This window comes from Amblyomma maculatum, chromosome 3 (genome assembly GCF_055883805.1).
Source record: "Amblyomma maculatum isolate TAMU_Amacu chromosome 3, ASM5588380v1, whole genome shotgun sequence".
In the NCBI taxonomy this organism is placed as follows: domain Eukaryota; kingdom Metazoa; phylum Arthropoda; class Arachnida; order Ixodida; family Ixodidae; genus Amblyomma; species Amblyomma maculatum.
The window spans coordinates 46,689,728-46,712,513 of record NC_139346.1 but is presented as its reverse complement, the minus strand read 5'-3'; the positions used below and the strand labels follow the sequence as shown (position 1 = coordinate 46,712,513).

At 46.7% G+C, this 22,786-nt stretch overlaps 1 protein-coding gene across 1 annotated transcript in view; it reads left to right on the top strand.

Moving 5' to 3' along the window:
• LOC146194694 (sedoheptulokinase-like) overlaps positions 1–22,786 on the top strand; it is a 153,961-nt gene that overhangs the window by 105,518 nt on the left and 25,657 nt on the right. Inside the window, exon 3 of the mRNA XM_084597507.1 lies at positions 21,352–21,552. Within this exon, the coding sequence (XP_084453633.1) occupies positions 21,352–21,552 (201 nt within the window). The remainder of the gene's footprint in view (positions 1–21,351; positions 21,553–22,786) is intronic.

The following is a 22,786-nucleotide window of genomic DNA, read 5'->3' as shown; positions in this document are numbered from 1 at the left end:
TTCCAATTCACCTCATCTGTCTCCTCAGGAACCTGTATGAAGGACAAGAGGCCACAGTCAGAACTGGGCATGGTCTTAAATTTTGGTTTCCGATTGAGAAAGGAGTGAGAAGGCTTCATACTGTCGCCCTGCCTATTTAACCTATATGCAGAGTGCATCATGAGGAAGGCCGGTCTGGACGAGTCTTCAGCTGGAGTGAAGATTGCTGGAAAACGTATCAACAACCTTAGATATGCGGATGATACCACTTTAATGGCAGAAAGTGAAGTGGAACTCAAGAGACTTCTGATGCGCGTACAAGAAGAGAGTGAGAAGTTTGGGCTTAAACTGAACATTAAAAAGACAAAGATCATGGCGTCTTGCCCTATCAAGTCCTGGAGCATCAATGGACAAGAAGTGGAAGCTGTGACAGATTTTCTCTTCTTGGGCTCCAAGATTACCTCGGAAGGAGACTGCAGCCATGAAATTAGGAGACGCCTGCTTCTGGGAAAGAGAGCAATGCTTAGCCTTGACCGCCTAGTGAAGAGCAGAGACATTAGTCTGCCAACCAAGACCCGTATAACTCGTGCTATGGTCTTTCCAGTTGTGATGTATGGATGCGAGAGTTGGACTGTGAAAAAGGCTGACTGCCGAAGAATTGGCGCGTTTGAATTGTGGTGCTGGCGAAGACTCTTGAGAGTTCCTTGGACTGCTAGAAGATCAAATCAGTCGATATTGTCGACCATAAATCCTGACTGCTCATATGAGGGTCAAATTCTAAAGTTAAACTCAGCTACTTTGGTCATCTGATGAGAAGAGAGGAGTCGCTGGAGAAAGATTTGATGTTGGGAAAGGTTGAGGGTCGCCGGAGAAGGGGTAGGCAGCGAACGCGATGGTTAGATGTCATCATCTAGGCACTGCTGATGAAGTTATGTGATGTTAGGAAGATAGTGAGAGACCGGAAAGCTTGGCGTGACATGGTCCATAGGGTCACGAAGAGTCGGGCACGACTGAACGACTGAACTGAACTGTGGATACTACGGCCTCTGATCCCACACACTTCGTGTGGCCCTAATTAATCTAATGCCACAAGCTGCAGACGAGAAGAAAGAATATTCATAAATATCTTATAATTCACAATGCATTAGGATGTCGGTCGATACACTTCAGCAGTTTTCAACCGACCTGCATCTGTGCTTCTCGGCATTAGTATGGTGTGACCAGTATTGAACATGGGAGACAAAAAACCTGTGTCATAAGCTGCACTGACAACTTCCAATAATGCAGGTGCTAAGTTAGGCATAAACGTTTTATAGAACTCAGTACATAGACTATCCGGGCCAGGAGACTTGTGACCCTGTAGTGAACTAATGGCCAACTTGACCTCATCTAAAGTAATGGATCCCTCATTGGTGTCCGGCTGCCCATCTTCAAGACGAGGAAAATCTTCTTTGAAATGACTGAAATCAGGCCCACTGATCGAGTCAGTACTGTCAATAAAGGGTCACACATAATAGTTTAAGAAAGCACCAAGAATACCTGGCGTGTTAGTGTAGGTTATATTACTTCCGCAACAAATTTCTAAAACCTACTTGGAAATAGCAGCTTGTCTTTCAATATTAAAAGCGCGGCTAGATGGTTGTTCATTACCGAACCTCCGTGTTCGCGGCCTAATCAAGGCACCCTGATATTTTTCTGCACTAAACTGTTGTAACTGCGGTTTACGTTTGTTGACATCATCAAGATACGACCCCGGAGAAATTCGTTCCAACTCCTACAGTTCGTTCAATGTGCGCTTCAGTTCACGAATGTGAATGCGCTTCAAGAATGCGATCCGGGGTGATGCTTGAATTGCAAGACTTTTAACCTGCTGCTTAAAAAGATCCCATATTTGAAATGCTGATAGATCGGCACAAACCCACGCGTCTTTGAAGTACGCAGCTACCGAGCGCTGAAAAATTTCATTTGAAAGAAATTAATTATCAAGCTTCTATAGCTCTCACTGCGGTTGGAGCGCACGTCTACAGTATGCTTTCCTATTTGAACAGATGCCATGCAGTGGTCACTAAAAATATCGGTCTCACTCAGTATCCATCAACGGTATACGTAATGTGCCAGCCGAAACGTAGATCCTGTCAAGCCTCGCATTCGAAGACGATTGAAAGTGCGTGAAATCTATACTATCGATTTTTAGTCGGCCAATGTCAACAAGGTTATGCTCACAAACTAAGTCAATGAGTACAGCAGCACCGGGATCATAACTTCCGCGATCAGTAAAATTTCCCGATCTGTGCGCAGGAGACTTTCCAATCTCAAGAAAAACACATTCCTATCATGCTGCTTAACAGGCGCACATACACAAAAAATTCGCCACTGCTGACCAGAAATGGCGAGGTCACAACATATGAGCCACCTCTCATCATCAGTGAAATAGGATAAGTTAGTCATATCTAGTGTAACGCTCAAAAACAGCATACATCTCCCGGACAAGCCTTTCGAATGGCTGACGATAATATTATATCGCGATACAAACATCTCAAGAGCAGTTTCTGTATCCTCGTCCGTAGCCAGTTTAGCTTCCTGAATTGCAGCTACACTCACACGATCGCTTTCTAACACTTGCTTTAACTGGCAGTGCCGCCTTCGATTCCGCAAGCCTTTGAGATTACCACGCCCTGGATCGTGAAACGCTCTTCATAATTCCCCTTATCTACAGTGAGGATGATAGCGGCATTCCGCGAGTGACAGATACTGCGCCTTTCCTTTCCTGTAAACGAATTATACAAAGCCGGTGAACTCTGATGCGTCCTATGAAATGCTGGTTGTGTTCGACAAGGGGCGCGTGATGTACCTTCACGACAAGTCATGACGTCACCAGGCGAGTCATGCATATACGAAGCTGACTCTGGAAATGTGCTAGCTCCCCAGGGGCTAAAACAAATATAAATGTAGAGAAGCCTGGGAAACCCTGCTGCGGAGCGAGGTCCCGGCTCCACAGCAACAAGCCAACCGCCTGGCGGAAGCCTCTTTGCCTGCTTCTGATAGCGGAGGTCTCGGCTCCCGTCCCTTAGGCCTGCGTGCCGGGGCGGAGATTGGGGGACTCCTTATCTGGTTTGAAATTAAAGTTATCACATCACATCATGCGTCCGTGCGGGCCCTTTCATTTGCCGCTTCCTGGAACGCCGCACCACACAGCAAACAAGCAGACCCAGTTGTCTATAGGAAGCTTTAGTTGAGCAGGCATTAGCGGCGTTTGAAATTTATTTACAGGACAGAAAAGGCGCAGTATCTGTCACAATTCTCCGCAGACACATGTACCACACTATAAAGGAAGGGAGGAATGTGTGAGTAAAAGAAGAGAGGGAGATAGAGGTGTCGCACTGGAGGGCTACGATCCACAGAGCTATGGCTTTCGCCTCATCGCACTTTAGTGGTTCAAAGTGCTCTCTGAATTTTTATAACGAACGCTGAAGAAGGACATTGGAATCACGTCCTACTCTAATCATTTTGTACCTGTTGAGAAACCTGTGCTTTGCGTTATGACTTGTTCATGTTATTGTGACTTATGAGTTTGGGGAGGAGCTGTATGACTGACCGCCATGCCGAGTCTCCACAATCATCGAAGTCTTTATTCCGAGAGCACTGTGCTTTGGCGTGGGGAGTATTTGCTGTCCTGGAAGAGCCACCCAGCTACCGTGTCTGCATGCTCGTGTGTGCCTCCCGGAATTATGGCCTTTGTAATGATGGGGAATTGCGGGTTATTGCGGGCTCTCTTAATGCAGCGCACTTCTATACACACGTATAGCGATCATCGGGGCGGATTCCCGCTGAGCGGACTTAGCGGCCGCGCAACGGGGCGTTGCAAATTTTCAGGCTGGTCACGTTCCGCTTATTAGGCCGCTTTTGGCGGCAGAATGTATCCTGGCCCACTGCGGTCGCGACGACATTTCTGAAAAAGGAAATTAGAATACATTCGTACTGAATGGAGACGGTAAAAATGGAGCGTATGAGAGTGCCGTATACCTGAGCACGATCTTCAGAAGAGGCAGCGACTGGGCTGTATAGTGGAGGCGTGAACGTGGAACTGCGAACAGAATTTCAAAGGGCTCGTACGTCGTCGTCGTCGTCATCATCATCATTATCATTATCATCATCAGCCTGACTATACCCACTGCAGGGCGAAGGCCTCTCCCATATTTCTCCAATTAACCCGGTTCTGTGCTAGCTGCATCCACTTGACCACTGCGAACTTCTTAATCCGCTCACCTAACTTTTTGCCGCCCTCTGCTACGCTTTCTTTCCCTTGGAATCCAGTTTGTTACCCTAAGCGACCATCGGTTATCCTCTCTTCGCACTACATGTCCTGCCCATGCCCATTTCGTCTTCTTAATTTCCGCTATATTGTCAGTAACTTGAGTTATTTGCCTGACCCACTCTGCACGCTTCCTATCTCTTAATGTTACCCCTACCTTGTCAGTAACTTGAGTTATTTGCCTGACCCACTCTGCACGCTTCCTATCTCTTAATGTTACCACTACCATATTTTGTTCCATAGCCCTCTGCTTTGTCCTCAACTTAAGTAGAACCCTCTTGGTTAGCCTCCACGTTTCAGCCCCATAGGTGAGTACGGGTAAGATGCAACTGTTGTATACGTTCCTCTTGTGCGATACCGGTAAGCTGCTAGTCATAATCTGCGAGTCCTTGCTAAATGCGCTCCATCCCAATCTTATTCTTCTTGCTACTTCCTTTTCATGGTTAAGGGCTGGTACACCTATATCTTATCTTCCACACTCTTAGGGACGAGATAAAGTTCTTCTAGGGGAGTGTAGTTCACGCTTCTCGTTTTCAGGGGCTCAAAAATTCGTGGAGGGAGCAACAGAGTGAGCGATCGTCAATTCGTATCTTGTTTACACGATTCAAGTGAACCTGGCGATTCTTCGTGAATAACACAGCGCTGTCGGCGCTATCTTCTTTCATTTTTAGAGCGCAGCTCTTTGGCGGCCGTTCCTGGGTTTCGCGGCGGCGTCGGCGTCGGCCTCGTAACCAGTTCCGCCCCCCATTCAGCCGGCGTTTTGGCCACCGGAGCCTCGCAGGAGGAGGGGGGGGGGTACACTCATCGGCGAATGATGGGGGCAGGAGCGCGCGCAGCTACCGGAGCACACGAGGAAAAAAAAGGGGGTCGCCGGAGGCAGCGCTAGCAGCGACTGACTGACGTCGCTAGCTAGTCAACACAACGTGCTGCGTAGAACACCGTCGCCGCCATGCAGAAAGAGGAGGAGACCCCCCCCCCCCCCCCCTCTTCCTGAGTGGAGGCGAGGGTGCTCTCCGGTTGCGGAAACGGCGACCCGCTCCGCAAGTATGCGGGCGCACCGAGACGACCGGTCCGGAAGGGGATACAATAGCGCTCGCATCCTTCGTCCGCAGAAAGCAACCGTACAGCGGCGGATCACGGTGCGTGCATCCCGTTATCACTCGCTTCCAGGCTCGCTTCACTCGCTAGCGGCGTCAGCGAGTCGCTGCTATCTGTTCGTTGCGCAACGTTCCTATGGACCTACGCGCTGCCTCCCGCAATCTCCCGATAACTCAATTGCTGTCTTCATTTCTCGGACCACAAAGCTTCTTTCATGACAGCCAAGAACTGTTAGTGGAGTGTTTCTTGAAGGAATACGTGTGAAAAATAAAAAAAGAAGAAGTATGTAATTGTGCTTATGTGCCTTGCTCGAAATCCTTGCCTCTTTTTTTTCTCTATTGGTTCACGGGAAAGGAAAGGCGCAGTATTTGTCACATTTGCTCTGTGGACACCTGAACCGCGCCGTAAGAGAAGGGAGGAAGGTGGGAGTGAAAGTGGAAAGACAGAAAGGGGAGCCGTAGTGGAGGGCTACGGAGTAATTTCGACCCCCTGGGGATCTTTAACGTGCCCTGACATCGCACAGCACACGGACGCCTCTTCGTTTTGCCTCAATTTATCGAAAAGATGAAACAGCTGATGAGCTGCGCTCAAATTTCTCATTAGGAAGTAACATAATCGTGGGCATTTTTTCCCACGCAATATCGGCGCTCCAGATTCTTCTTTTGGGCTTTCCGCCCGTGGCGCCTCTAATTCATGGACCACAACAAATAGGATAAACTCTAAAGGGTCTTAATCCTTTCGCATTTTTGAGGGGCGGAAATGTGGAATCTTTGATTGTTTTCGACCTGCGGCGTCACATTCGGCCCAGATGAAAAGCTGCGGGAGAACGCAGAAAGGCGATCTACCATTAGAGCACATACGAATCCCCCTTGTGTATCGCTTCAGCGATAAATAGCCAAGAATGTTTGGAGAAGCTGAAACAGTAATGTTGGTGGGCGTTTCCTGCAGTTTCGGATAATATATTTACCAACCCTGCAAATCAGGCGGCAATAATTATACATGTAATTAGAAATTGTCTACAGAGCATCGTGAGTATATTGGCTGCTTTCGATATTTTTCAGTCCATACGACGAGCCCTTTCCGTCAGCGACAAGATAAAAACAGAGAAACTTCGGAAGGTGTGAAAATGTTTGCCGTTCCGCTAGCGTTCTCCGTGATTATGGCTCTATCGTAAAAAACAAAACAAGACGCGAAACGTATAAGGCAGTTTATTTAACTCGACCTTTCCCGGAATTGCGGGGCTCCTCTCTCATCTAAGTGGCCACCAAAAGTGACTTAGAGAACTAGGAGCTAAATAATAACATCTACAGAAAGATTTGACACTTGTCTCCGGACGTGCATTTTGCTTTTCGCAGCAGAGGCCGGGGTCGGCTTTGCCGAGATGCTGTATAATCAATGTGTTTCGATCGCTTTCAGGTTCAGATTGGTCTGCTGTGTATATATTGCTGCTTGTTCGTTGGTGCGATACGCAAAACTTTAATTTGCCGTTTACGTGGCTGGTATGCGTACATATAATAGGACTCTCTCGAAAGGCACTTTCACCGTTTCGGACTCTTATTCGCCGCAATAGTCTTCTCGTCTCTCACGCTATTCACATAACGAAAGCTGCATAGATGAAACGCTATCGTCATTGTGAGGTTTCTCTTCGTGTCAATCTTTTGTTGCTGAGGCAAGGGGGCCGCCGTGAAGTATTTATGACTAGCAGAAGGGCAGCAATAAAATGGATGAAATGGCGCATAGTGATCTACGGCCCAGTTTTGCTCCTCTTAGCCTGGAACAGGCGCGCGTGCCCCTTTCCATTAGTATCGCAGCTGTATAGCGAGCGAACGTGTTCTTTCTTTGCCAGACAACATTGGTGGGAGTAGGTGCTCGTTGGAGGAAAGCATTAGCGATGAAAGAGAGCACTCGATCCCCGTTGGCCATTATCTGCCGCGAAATGCGTAATTTTACCTTCGCTGCCAAAGCGGGAACAGCTTCGCCATTTGTTCAGTCGTTATTTGCCACGCAAATGTCTTGTTTTTAATGAGCGGAGGCTACAGCATGTTGCAAAGCAGCAGTGCCCACGATGATGCATTATAACCGCAAGGGAGCAATCGGACACGAAACGAGCTGTCACGTTTCTTCCCAGAAGGACGTGAGCTCTGTTCGGCTTAAAGAAAAGCATGGGTTTACACGCTGCTAAATGTCCCAACTGACATTAAAAAAAATAAAAACAGATCAGGGACTGCTTCTTTTTTCCCCTTTTTCCTAACTGCCGTTCCTAACTACACAGATCTCCGCGCGCGATAACTGTCTGGCCGATGGTCGCTTCTTCTTTTTGTTTCTTTTTTATTATCTTTTAGGGGTGCATTTGTTGTCTTTTGATCGCAGTCCTGTTATTTGGCCTCTGCAAAGAAGAGCAGGAGAGCGAGAGAGAAAGTAAAATAGGACAGTGTGAGAATGACGACGGAAATATTGGTCGTATAATGGTGGCGTTATGCTCAGGCCACGTCGGGTGTGTGTAGATTCACGGGCCTTATATATAGTCAGGAACTGAACACCAGGAAAAATGCTTGACGGAATTCAGGTTGAGCAGTATGTTTAGACGCACCCGCTCAATGAATGCCATCCTATAACGAAGCGCGTGAAGCATCGCAAATGTGGCGTACCGTTATCAATTGTTGCTACACAAGAACTTTGGTGATATTTCTCTAGATTGCCCAAAACCTAAAATTGCTAGAATATGCATAAACATGGGCAAGAAATAATTCTCATCCAATACGTTTTTTGTTTTAATACAAACAGTGTCTTTCAGCTCTGGAACTTGCGTAGCACATCGACGAGATAACGAATTTCACACTGTACATCTCCCTGGAGGCCAATGTTGTGCGACTCCGTACATGGGCACGCAACATTTTCAGCGACATCTTATTTCTTTACTTTGGCTTCACACGTGTAATTTTACTAAATACCCGCTTTACCGCTGCATATTTGGCACCGGGAAGGAATGACAGGCGTGCAATGCCAATTCCTTATAGGGCTCATCACCCATGCCATTTTCATGCTTGAAAACTCCGACCTAGAATTTTGCAGAATCCGCGTACCCTCAACGTCGTTGCTACATATTCAATCCGGACTACGACACCAATTTGTTGGAAATACGAGAGGAATAATAGAACCGCGCAATCAAGAGCACTTGGATAGAAAAGAAAAAACAAATAGCGTAGCCGTGGCCACAACACTGTACGTCGACAAGGTGATAAATCATAAATGTAACGAAGCGCGGGCGCTGCAGTAAGTGATTAATCGGAAGACAGGATGATAAATATAAACGGGGCCTAACTCTCAGGAGCCGCATGCCCTTCCTAGTTAAACGTTTGGATAGGCAGTTATGCGTGGGGATCTCGGCATTAGAATGGTTTACTCCAGAAATCACTTAATCTTTTCTAGTGTAGTCGTTTGCGCACCTCGACGCCAGCAGCTGTAAACTTTAACAAGATTTCGGAAATCTGTTGGTGAACTTTCGCAGATGGCATCGCTGGCGTTATCACGTCACCGAGTCGGATCGCCTTTCTTGAGGTCGCCGTTCGCCGGCGCCGGGTAAAGTAGAATTTGCGATTATTTGGCAGAATACAAATGATTTTACAGAACAGATATTCAGCTTTATAGAGCGTGATGACCTTAGGTTAGAAACAATGAGCACTACTATCTGATATATCATTACTCAGTGCGCGGTAGAAGTAGGCGGTAGGATAGCAAGAGAGGATGCGGGTTATCTATCTAAGGAGACGAAAGAGTTGATTAAGAAACACCAAAGTCTGAAAGCTTCCAACCCAACATACAGCATAGAACTGGCAGAGATAGCAAAGCTAATCAATAAGCGCAATGTGGCCGAAATAAGGAAGTATAATATGAGGAAACGGGACCGCGCTCTAAAAAACAAGGGCAGCTTTAAGCGACGAAGCGGAAATTGGGCATAGGCAAAAATCAGGTGTATGGCCGGGCCAAGGGACAAGGCGGGCAAAGTCATCACGAATATAGACAGGATATTCAAAGTAGCCCAGGAGCTCTATACTGATCTGTACAGTGGCTGAAGCCGTCAGGACAGTAATGAGATAAACAGTAGTGAAAAGAAGTCAGACGTTCCGCCAATGACAAAGGACCAGGTTAAGGAAGCTTTGGAAACTATGAAAATGGGGAAAGCACCTGCCGGACAATCAGGTAACTATAGATTTGTTAAAAGACGTGGGGGGGGGGGGAGCGATATTGTGCTAGAAAAACTGGCCACACTGTATACGGAATTCATGGTGTCGTCGATGGTACCGGATACATGGAAAAACGCTAACATTCTCATAATTCACAAGAAAGGGGACGCTATAAGGACTTGAAATTTCATTTTCAGGCCATTCATCTTACTATATGCTACATTATATATATGGAGTTTTACTGAGGTAATTGCTAACAGAATCATGACAATCTTAGACTTGAATCAAGCCAAAGAATAAGCAGGTTTTCGGAAAGGGAGCCCTGGTATCGATCATATCCTTACCGTCAGCCAGGTGAAAGAAAAATGCTTGGAATATAACCAGTATTATAAACTCATTCATTGATTACGACTCATTGATTACGAAAATGCATTTGATTCAGTAGAAACCTCGGTAATCATGCAGGAATTGCGAAATCGGGATGTAGACGAGCTGGAAGATATCTATAGCGGCTACACTGCAACCATGATTCTGCATAAAGAAAGGTTTTAGACAAGGAAACACGATCTCCCCAGTACTATTCACAGCTTGCTTAGAGGAAGTATTCAGAGACTTGGAATGGGAGCAGTTAGGGATAAGGGTAGATGGAGAATACCTCAGTAATCTGCGATTTGCTGATGACATTGCCTTGCTAAGCAACTCGAGGGATGAACTGCAAATAATGATTGATGACCTAGACAGGAAAAGTAGAAAGGTAGGCTTAAACATCAATATGCAGGAGGCTAAACTAATGTTCAACAGCATCGGGAAGGAACTGGACGGGATAGCAACGGGATAGGGAGATGTCTACTTAGGAAATGTAGTAACTGCGGATCTAGACCATGAAAGGGAAGAAACTAAGAGAATAAGGTTAGGATAGAGCGCTATTGGCAAGTATTTGCAGATTATGACTAGCAGATCATTGGTATCTCTCAAGAGTTTCCAACAGTTGCATCGTACCTGTACTTAACTATGATGATGAAACGTGGAAGCTAACCAAAAGGCTTCTACTTAAGATGAAGATAACGCGGAGGGCTATGGAACGAAAAACAATAGGTGTGACGTAAAGAGATAGGAAGCGTAGAAAGCGAGCAGAGTGGATCAGAGAAATAACTCGAGTTAATGGCACTCTGGTGGAAACCAAGAAGAAATGGGTAGGGTATGTAGTGCGTAGAGAGGACAACCGATAGTCGCTTAGGATAACAAAGTTGATTCCAAGGGAAGGAAAGCGCAGCAGGGGGCGGCAGAAAGTTAGGTGGGCGGATGAGGTTAAGAAGTTCGCAGGGGTCACGCGGATGCAGCTAGCACAGTAGCGAGTTAACTGGAGGATTATTAGAGTGGCCTTCATCCTGCAGTGGGTATATTCCGGCTGCTGATGGCATTATACTACAATAGGGGCTTTGCATTGGGCGAGGAGGACATCAAAATGCCTCTTCTCTGATCTGTGGCAAACCGGTTCCGCTTCCCCCGTGCTGACGTCACACAACAGCCCAGCGAGCGATATAGCGACGCCGATAGGAGGCCCTCGTTTCAAAGGTCTATACACAAGCACTAGAGCTTTGTAACACAAGCGTCAGCCCGTGCCGTCAGGGGAAATGCGGCGGCGCTGGCGACAGCAGTGACTTTCGTGGTGTAGACAAAAGCATTGGCCGTCTGCATTGGACGCGCGGCGCTTGCTGCGTTCTCGAGCATAATTCCCGATATTCCTGCTATGTGTGGTACGTTTGGATGCGCCACAGTGCACAAAAAAGAAAATGGTACCTGTTTTCACTTGTTTCTTGCGGTAGGATAAAGATGAGATCGAATGACAGAGGCGTTGAGCACGACAATTGTAAACCCTTCGGCGATAGGTTGCCTTGGCAGTTAACGTGTGTTGCACTTCTGCACTGAAACTTGATCAGTTAGTTTGCAACTCTTAAATGTCGTGATTGCTTTTCGGCCGCACGGCGAATAGCGCAATAACAAACGCCTGCAGCTCGTTCATGTTTTGGTGTATATACTACCAGGCCTTAAGAAGTTTAGGCGTGATATTCCGTGCGCGTATGATCTTAGTCGAACGCAGCTAGGAAACCGCGCTGTGAGTTCCATTTATCCGTGGTACTACCCGTGCACATTTTCGTACAGAAAAGGACACAAAAGCTGCTGCGAAGGCAACTGCAGTTACCTTGAGAGCGGTCACTCCAAAGCGATCATTGCCGAAACAGGCCAAGAGAATAGCAAAGCGTTTGTCTGTTTTCACTTTCCAGAATTTCAACGAGTGACGTACACTTCATTAACGGTCCTAGAAATCGAGTGAACATCGTTAGGATCCGTACAAAGTCAAGCAGCGCTATTTCTCAGAGTATCAAATTTTTATTGTTGAAGGTCATTAAAATCACAATGAACGAATTAACCACGTACAACCAGCTCTGATCGAGCAAGATATTTAATTGTGGTATATACGGTACATTAAGTTTAATGTCCTAAACTGTAATTGATTATGAGGGATGAAAAATAAGCAGAATAAGATGACACGCATTTGAATAAAAATTTCCCCACTATATTAAAAAATCCTCAGCAGATGGCGCAAATTGCATTGCAAGGGATCGTTGACATCGTGGAGAACATTGCGCATTTGCGCTCATAGCAAAAAAAGAAAGAAAAAGAAAAAAACAGCATTCTTACGAGCCTCCACGTATATATTAACCTGCGAATGACCCTGACTATGTCTGTGCAATATTAAACGATAATAAATAGACGTCGAACGCCTTATTATCGAGCAGGATAAAACAAGATTGGGCAGCGCGCCCACTAGGCGAATGTTACAAAGAACTAGAAGACTGAGTTCTTTTTATTCAGTGAAATTCTATGACTTAATTTGCTGGTGTACAGTGAGCTAAAAATATGATTCCTAGTTCAGTATAGTTACTGGTAATATCGTTTTTTAGGGTGAAGGTGCTTTGAGCAACAGAAAACTACCCATAAAAATAGTCGTCATACGAAAAACGCACTTCCAATCATTTATATCATCGTCCTTGCATGCGCTAACAATAGGCCCGGAAGTTGGACAGTGTTCACAATATATTAGTTTCTCTTATACATTGTGATTTCTCGTTTTCATTTAATTTAATCAGTCACTACAGTCCAACGTTGCTAGTAGTAGTAGTAATAGTAAAATACTTTATTGAGGCGCAACACTTAGGCGCCTAATACATCGATAGCCTGCTGGACGAGCAGGCGCTGCTCTTCTTCACCCTCAGCACCAAGCCAGTCCACCCTGGTCAAGATAGTATAGGAGGAGGTAGGAAAGAATCCCGATTGCAAGGCAACCGGACATGAAAATAGTCGCTCACCTTAGCCGCGCGCTGCTGAGGCCACGGAGAAGGAAGCCAATTCAGCGCTGTTCGCGAGGTAATTCCAGCAGTAATTGGCTAGTAAAGTGTTGAAATACTCTCCAGACATAGACCAAACCATTTCTACGCACAATCAAAGCTTGCGCTTCAGAATGTTCGCCCGCGCGAACTGGCTTCGAAGCCAAACTGACAAACATGACGCTTGTCTATAGACAAGCGTCATGTTTGTAAACAACGGTGGCGCTGCGATAGACAAGCGTCATGTTTGTAAACAACGGTGGCGCTGCGATAGACAAGCGTCATGTTTGTAAACAACGGTGGCGCTGCGATCGGCAGCAACAAGGGGTGTAGGCAAAAAAGCAGCGTGCCTATACTGCGCCAAGCGACACCGCCTTCGAAGCCAGTTCGCGCGGGCGAATATTCTGAAGCGCTAGCTTTGATTGTGCGTAGAAATTTTTTTGTTTATGGCTGCACAGTAGTTTAGCACTTTATCAGCCGATTACTTCTGGAATTACCTGGCGAAGAGCGCTGAATTGGCTTCCTTCTCCGTGGCCTCAGCAGCGCGCAGCTACGGCGGGCGACTGCAGTGACTGAGTTAAATGTAAACTAGAAAGCGCAGTGTATATGAAAAACTAACAGCCAACATTGTTCAACTTCCATGCCTACTACTAGCGCATGCAAGGACGACGACGAATGAATGAGTGTGTTTTTCGTATGACAACTCTTAATGGGCTTTCTGAGGCTCCAAGCACCCCACACTAAAAAACAATATATTGCCGACAACTATCGTGAACTAGAAATCATATTTCTAGCTCAGTGTACCGGCAACTTAAGTCAGAATTTCACTGAATAAGAACTCAATCTTTTAATTCTTTGTAGCATATTGGCCTATATTGTGCGCTGCTAATATGTTTTATCCTGCTCGATAAAAAGACGTTTAACGTCTGTTTCATCATACAGACGTAGCCAACGATCCAGATAGAACGAGAGGAAGAAGCTGGTTTGCACGGTAGGAAGAAGAACTGAACAAGGGTAAATGGGGTACGCCTCAGCTCGCAGATGACCCAACGTTTCGTTTGGGCAAAGCGATCATCACTGGCAGGGGTTTAAAATACGCTTTTGCTTCCGAAGAAGAAAAGCTGGGGGGGGGGGGGAAGTGGGGGCAAAGAAAGTGGGTTTGAAAGAGTGGGGAGGAGAGGATGGGTGAGAAGAAAGTGGGTAATGAAGTTAAAGAAAAAAGAAAAAATATTTACACACTTTTTTTCCACCGATCCTCTCCTCCCGAAGAAGAAAAGCTGAGGAGGGGAAAGTGGGTGTGAAGGAGTGGGGAGGAGAAGATGGGTGAGAAGAAAGTGGGTAATGAAGTTAAAGAAAAAAGAAAAAAAATTTACCCACTTTCTTTTCACCGATCCTCGCCTCCCGAAGAAGAAAAGCTGAGGAGGGGAAAGTGGGTGTGAAGGCGTGGGGAGGAGAGGATGGGTGAGAAGAAAGTGGGCAATGAAGTTAAAGAAAAAAGAAAAAAATTTACCCACTTTCTTTTTACCGATCCTCTCCTCCCGAAGAAGAAAAGCTGAGGAGGGGAAAGTGAGTGTGAAGGAGTGGGGAGGAGAGGATGGGTGAGAAGAAAGTGGGTATTGAAATGAAAGAAAAAAAATTACCCACTTTCTTCTCACCCATCCTGTCCTCCCCACTCCTTCACACCCACTTTTCCCTCCCCAGCTTTTCTTCTTCGGAAGCAAAAGTGCATTTAAACACCTGCCAGTGATGATCGCTTTGCCCAGACGAAGACAAGTCCACTTGTCGAAACGTTGGCTCATCTGCGAACTGAGGCGTACCCCATTTACCCTTGTTCAGTTCTTCTTCAGACGTAGCCAAGGTGATTCACAGGTTAATATATACATGAAGGCCCATAAGAATGTTCTCATCTTGATTTCTGTTCTTTTTTTTTTGTTGTCTTTAGGAAAGGTGCACTAACGGAAATGCAACGTTCTCCACAATCGCTTGCAGCAAAATTTGCACGTACGATCTGTTAAGCTTTTTTGTAATATACTCTGAAACTCGTTTATTCAAAAGTTCGTCATCTTATTTTGCACCCCTCATAGCCGATTACACTTTGAGACATTAAATTCTATGTACCAGTGATATAGCATACTTAAATATATCCTGCTTAATCAGAGCTACGTTCTACGCGTATATTTAATTCGTTCGCCAAAATCTTGATGACCTTCGAAATCAAAGTGTTGAGAAATGACGCTGCGTGAATTTGTCCGAATCCTAACATATTTACTTGCTTTCTATAGGGCCGGTACTCGTTGAAACTCGCGAAAGTGATATTAGAGAAAACTACTTCACAAGACTTGTTTCGGCAATATCGCACGGGAGTGAGTCCTTAAACTAACAGCAGTTACCTTCCCAGCAACCTTTGTGACCTTTTCTTTACGAACATATGCACGAGCACAAATGAATGTAACTTACAGTGCGGCAATTCTTAACTTGATATATATTATATAGAAGAAAACGTGCACGAGCTATAGGCGTTTGTTATTGCGCTATCCATCGTGAGACCGAAAAGCAGTCATGACAATTAAGAGTTGCAAACGATTAAACTGATCAAATTTCAGTGCAGACGTGCAACGCACGTTAGCCGCGAAGGCAATCCGTCGCCGAAAGGTCTACTTGTTTCGCTCAACGCTGCTGCCCATCGCTCTTAAACTTGTCCGACCGCAAGAAACACGTGAAAACAGGTGCTATTTTCCTTTTGTGCCTCGTGGCGCAACCAACCGCACCACAGCATGCAGGAATATTGGGAATTATGCCCGCAAACACAGCAAGCGCCGCGAATCCAATGCAGACGACCCGAACTTTTGCCTACACCACGAAAGTCATTGTTGTCGCCAGCGCCGCCGCATTTTCACTGACGTCACCGGCTGACGTTCACGTTTAAACGTGTCAAGTTGTAAACTGTAGAGCGGAACATTCCAAAAGGACGGCCCCGAGTTAATTTAGGGCACCCTTCGTTCTTTAACGTGCGTTGACACGGCTGTTATGAAACTTATGGCCAAGGATCCAGTCGAGGTTCACGCGGCTTCTCCAGCAGTTGACGTCAGGAGCCGAACGCGTGCAGGCGACCGGCGTTCATCGAAGGCGCCGTGGCGTCCGGATACCAATTTAGCCCGACACTAACTTCCCAGGTAAACGCCCCTTGACAAGTCGCGGTGCTACGCCGCATGGCAGAAGCGCACTGAAGGCTATCCTAAGGATGGACCTAGATTGAATGGCGCCTGTTCCACGGCGGCGAACCCACTCACGCCGCGTCTATCGTGGGCTCGGAACCTTGGCGACCGGACCCGAGTCGCGACACGGCGCACTGGCCCGTTTTGCGTTCTTCCTGCACGGAAAAGCGGGCTCCATGGCCGGGATAGAAGACGGGTTCTCCAGCTGTTCATTTGCTCACCTGTAAGCACTGTCACAGTTGATGCATGATTCCACTTGGATGATTTCGCACGCAACGTGTATAGCACACTGGAAGTGCAAGGAAAATGCCTTCTCAAGGATAGTTTAGCGGAAGCCTCCCATGGCGGCAGAATAGTACTCGCGGCCAGAAACGACAGTGAAAAGAAACAATCAAAACTGTAATAACGCCTTCGCGAAAATATAGGTCGGCATGCTGCGTAACTAGATGGAACGTGAAAACAGAGGCCGAAAAGGCCAAATAACTCAAAACAAGAAATACATAAACGTTTTACAAAAAAATGCAAATTCTCGAAGAATAATTTACGCACTCGGAATTCTAGCCGTTTTCCGGGAAGATACTCGTCCGTCAGAAGATCGTGCATTAAAGAAATCGCCTTTCTTGCTGCTTTTTGAAGAGGTGGTAATTAACTAAACTGCAAACATTGCGAGTACATTGGTACGGAACTCAGTGGTAGACTTATGCCTAAAGGCTAGGACGATATGTAGCTGCAAGAACTTTATTAGACGGGCATCCATTTCGAAATGCGAAAGTGCAATGGTTCACGACGTGGGCTTCACAAGGGGCGCTCCGAGAAACACCAGAGGAGGGCATTGGGAGGATCCAGGGGACACGTATAAGCCTGGCCTGTGAAAAGAAGAGAACAGAGATGACCGGCGTTATTGCCGGTGCCGGGTTACGAAGTTGGGTGCGGCCTAAGTCCGGCCCGCGGGCCTATCGCCCGTGATATCCCGTTCACCTCTTTGTGTAAGGAGGTCACGTCATGATCGAACCGACGCAAATCGTATCGCTGTAGTCGCTTCGTTGACTTTGTTGCTCGCCAACGGGATGAAAGGAGCAATGGCAGTGAGTGAGCTGTGCTATCCAACATCAGAATGCCGTGGAGTGAGATGACACGTGACGTTTGGTGAAGGGGCTCCATGCGGAAGGACACTAGTCAGATCAGAAAGGAACATTGCGCGACAAGCAAGGGCAGCGGGATGTAACAAGCGGCGCATGCAAAAGTGCACTTAAGGCGAATACGCATCTCAGTAACGTGTTCGCAAAACACGTTCGAGATGAAGCGTCAGTTGTCTTTCGTACAACAGCCGCATTCTGTGCATGTAGCAAATATCACAAGAATGGAAATCTCTGTATAAGTTTCCTAGTTTATTTTTATGGAATTAAGCCATTTCTTGTTTACGTTTTTCACTCTCATTCTGCTTTAATGAACAGCGGGTACAGCTTCTGTGTTGCATTATAGAGATTCTCAGAGAGGAAGCACCAGCTTGTGCTTTTTGCGCTTCTAATAGTTCATTATTGTATTTCACATTTAATTCTCTGTTGGCAATTTTCACGGACTTAACGTGGCGAAGCAGTCAAAACAACATTTAGGTCCATGACAAACCTGGGCGCAGTAACAAGTTTTCTTGATTATATGATCAAATCGCTCGATTTTAATGAAAGGCGCGGTGCCTGTAGTTCTAGCCAAGGGATGTCTTTCACTGATTGTAAAATAATAAGGAACTGGCGACAAACTATAGATTTCCGTCCTGCGTCGGCAAACGTCCGCCGCGCCAGCACAAGCAGACATGGTTATCGAGCTCCTGCAGGGCGTTTTTGGCGATGCCAAAATGGCCAGCCCTGATGGTGTTTCCATGTCGGGAAAATAAGAGGCATCTGAGCATCGCTCCGGTTTAACGTTACATTTGCAAGTTGAACAACCAGGTGGGCAATAATTGCATGACACTTAAGGCTGAAAGTTGCTCGATTGTTTCACTTTCGGCTGAGCCTGCTTGGACTGCAATTCAGGAAGCAACACCGCTCTCCCATTTACGCGTGACCACAACTTCAGCCCAGCAAACAGCGGCCTTCTCCATACACATGTGGGCAGGCCTCTATCCGTCGTGCAGCAGAGTAGTGTGCAGCGGTACACATTCTTGTGCGCAACCGCCTTGTTTAGGGTAGTGCGCCCGCTTCTTGCTTTTTTCTGTGCAGTATTACTCCCCCTCAAGCACCAAACCCAGCACATGATGTGAAATTTCGCCTCGTTTGGTCTGTAGCAGATTGGTCGAGCGCCTCGAGAGAAGCAGGTCCGTAAATTGAGACGTGGACTTGGGGCGCGGCAGTGCGACTGTTTGAATCTGAGCTGATTGATGCATAGCTACGGTGGCATCGGAACCAAAATAAACACAAACGAAATGAAGACGAAACACTTGTACTTCGTCTTTTATGAAAAGAATTAAAAGCGTAGCACAAATGTTCCGACTTTAATTTCTTATGTCCATTATTGCACTGACGTCAACATAATAGGCGCGGGATTCTGTTTATGTTTACTTGACGAAAGACAGATAAAATGCAATTTACCGATGCCATGCAGTTTACACTTGCCGTTATGCCTTATGCAGCTCGACCTGCCTCGCCGCTCTATTTTCCCCTCCGCCGACTCCTACTTTGTCAAAAGCGAGCGCCTCTCGCTGATTCGGTCTCTTCACTTCGATACTTCGCAGAATGTCTATAACATGCAAGAACAGTGGAAATGTGTATAACGCATTCACAAAGAAATAAAATGTCAACATTAATTGCACCTGGAACTACTATGGGACACAAACTTGAGGGCGTTACGGCTGCATCAAGGCGGTAATTGAATCGACCAAGGCGAAAGCCTCTCCCGTATTCCTCCAATTAACCTGGTTCTGTGCTAGCTGCATTCACTTGACCCCTGCAAACTTCACCCACCTCATCCGCCCACCTAACTTTCTGCCGCGTTTTCGTTCCCTCCGAATCGATTTTGTTACTCTAAGCGACCATCGGTTAGCCTCTCTTTGGACTACATGCGTTGGACATGCCCATTTCTTCTTCTTAGTAAAATAAATAATTCACTCATTCATTCAATTACTCTTACACTCTGTACGCGTTCTATCTTTTAATGTTACACCTGCTATTTTTCGTTTCACAGCCCTCTGCGTTATCCTCAAGTCGAACCCTTTTCGATAACCTCCAAGTTTCAGTTCCGCAAGTGCGTACAGGTAGTTAAACTGACTAGTTATGCTTAAATAAAATAAGAAAGGCTGTACACTGGCAGGCGTTCTTAACTGTGACAAAAAAGGTCATCTTTTGAAATATACGCAACCATAGACGCAGGACTCGGCTTGCCATTCTGCAGTTTTCCGCGCCCATGGCTGCCTTCCCCTGGGCAGCAGGAAGGCGATGGAATGATATTGTCGCGCTTTTCCTTCTTACGAATGTACAAGAATTCGCACAGCAGTGCTGACGAGCGTGCCACGAATCTTACGGGAGAGCATTCCGAAGTTTGTTTTGTGGGGTTTAACGTCCCAAAGCGACTCAGGCTGTGAGAGACGCCGTAGTGGAGGACTCTGGAAATTTCGACCACCTGGTGTTCTTTAACGTGCACTGACATCGCACAGCACACGGGCACCTTGCTTTTCTCCTCTGTCGAAAAGCGGCCGCCGAGGCCGGGATTCGATCACTCGTCCTTGAGAATAGTAGTCGAGCGCCGTAACCAGTGCGCCACCCCGGCGGGGCGTAGGCGTTCGGATGTGCTTGCTGTAGTATACACGCAGCAAGCAGCGTGAATATGCCGAACACGTTTTCTGTCGATGAGATCGTGGCGCAGTTGGCTACAATCCGGTGTAAACGAGGTGAAAATTGATAATGTTCTCATAGCAAAATTAGGAGAGCGAAGTCCGAATGCAGCGACGAAATGGTAATAAAGGAGCAGCCACACGCTTCCGCGGTCTGCCGATATTTCTTAGGCTAGTTCTCGGCACCACCACGCTGTGGCGTCGGTTTCGTGAAGATTATCAATACGGCCACTGACGGACATGCAATTCTCACATAGACCGGTAAGAAATATGAGGAACACTTAAAGGTATGGAACGATAGCGTAAGTGGCCACCCTGTATATGCAGCCCCGCTTTAAGCAAAGCGTATGAGCGTGCCTACGTAGTCTAGGAGCAGCGTGCTCGACTTTATGGTGTCCAAGGTCACTGGAAGGTCGATTATTAAAGCGAAAGCTTTCCTTGCTCATACTTGGCTTGCACATTATCTGTGGACATGAACTGTTGGCAAGATTTAAGGACAGTGTGTCCTTACAAACTGTCAATACAGAAGAAACATTGTCACCACTAGATTTCGAACTCGCGCCAAAACGAACAGATCAGCTTCACTGATCCAGGCTCTAGAGCACTATGCTATCGTCGCAGCCGATCACGCCTCGTATACAACTGCAACACAGTACGCATTGTCCTCTTCACCATGTTCCAACTGCAACACACTGTTGTGTTGCGTAATGAACATCGTCGTCTTCATGACGTTCATTCACGCGGGACCGAAAACCCCACACTACGGTGATGGGCGACCGTTGATCGCAATGGCGTCGTCGCCAGTGTATTGCGAAAGATCAGTGCTTCGATAAGCTAGAGAACCTAATCGTGCTGCCCACTGACTGTGACCGTGTCTTATGCTGAAGGAAACATGCATTACTATGTAACAAATCTTCATCAAGCACATCTGCATGAGGAACGACCACTGTAATAATCGTCCACAAAAGAGAAAGACGTGTCATTAGATACTGCAGCCTGCACTGCAGATGACGCTCCGCCGCGTATACGTCACACGAGCATTTCAAAGTGGCAGTCGCTCTCAGTAGGAGCTTCTCAATTCCGATTTCAATCGCGGTTTTTTTTTCTTTTTTTTTGTAATATGCTCTGTGCGCTAGGCACTAAACATTTCGCGTGTAGAATCACAGACCTGTACATTATTCAGAGCTGCACACAACGGCAATACATCGACCGACCCTGTCATCGCCGCTTTACTTGCACCTCTGGAATTTTTGTTCCACCTTGGTGAATTAGCAACCCGAGTTGGCAGTTCCTCCCATCTTTTTGATATTTGGGTTTGACGTCTCCGGTGCCCTTTTCCGCTTTGGTGCAGTGCTGAATATGAGCACGTCGGCGCAACTGTCCTTCCTGCTGGAGCCGGCTTTCGTGCCTCCGGCGAGTGCGGAGGCCGGCAGCGCCCTGGAGGCCTTCCCCTACTTCGGCGGCCGATACCTAGCAGTGGCCGCCTCCCTCAACGGGGGAAACGTGCTCGCCATCTTCGTGCGCATGCTACAACAATGGATGCATCAGCTGGGTGAGTCCGCGCAATAGGCTCATTCATTGGCGGATTGTGAATTTAAGAAGGAAACCACACGACCTTGTCACTCTGCGAGTACGTCACAGGAAACAGTCGTGCAGCACTCCTTTCACATCGCAGTGTTCTCAAGGACCAGAATAGGCTGACGAGTTAAAGTGCAGGTATGTCAGCTTTCTTGTATTTGTTGTGCTCAACCCTTTACGCGCGCAGCGGAAGTTTGGCACTTGTCAATAGTCTTGGCAACCCAGACAAGAGCAAAGCAGGTGAGCAAGATAAAGTGAACGCACAAAAAGGCGAGAAAAGAGGCCAGAGTTTAGCCGCTTTCTTTCGGCACATGCCACCTTGGGATCTGCAGATGGCGAAGTGCGTCTATTTGCAGTGAGATAAGGGCGAGGGAGGATGCGGATGCGTGTCGTCTCGCTGTTCATCTCAGAGGCCACTTCCAAAGCCTAAGCGCCATGTGGCCGCAGCGTTTTAATATTTCGGTATTCCAGCTATAGGTTAATATAACCAGCGCGAACCGGAAAACACAGTACAAGGTAAAAGGAAGCCACAGGACAAGCGCTGACTCACAACTCTGCCTAAGCTTTTACTCCTGTATCTTCCTGTTCGCGCTGTTTATATTAACAATGGATGTTTACCAACTCGCCCAACAAAGTATCTTGGTAAGTCCAGCTATAGACTCCTCCTATTCTGAATTGAGCCTTTACGTTTAAATGTCCAGAGTTTGGTGCCTGGGAAAGGTCTAGTACTGAAAGGCTTTGAAGCTGCGCCGAGATTTCGTTTCACTAAATTTGAGCGCAGTTAATTTAGGCGTGGAACACAGCCTCTTCGTGACTATTCCCTTCTTTTTCAAACGGGACATTCGAGAGTTGGAGTGAGGAGAACTGGAGATTACCTGGCAAAACTTCTTTAATCTGCGCTTTGCTTAACATTCACTTTCTAACTAATCTAGGGCAATAATCACAGGGCATGACTGAAATATGTAACGAACGAAGTGCAAAGGAAATTGAACTGCGAGTGTCTTTCCAACATGAGTCGAATGGAGGAAACGTTTACGCTGTTCGAAGTTGACAAATCGTCGGCCTATTTTCATTATTTACAGACGTCAACGTTTTTGCTGCCCTCCTAGGAGGGTGCTCGCTACCAATCAAAACAGCAGCTGAATGGAACGCCGCTAAATATATTTAGATATAAAAGTTTCAAAACTGCTCATCTAGCCCCACTGCAC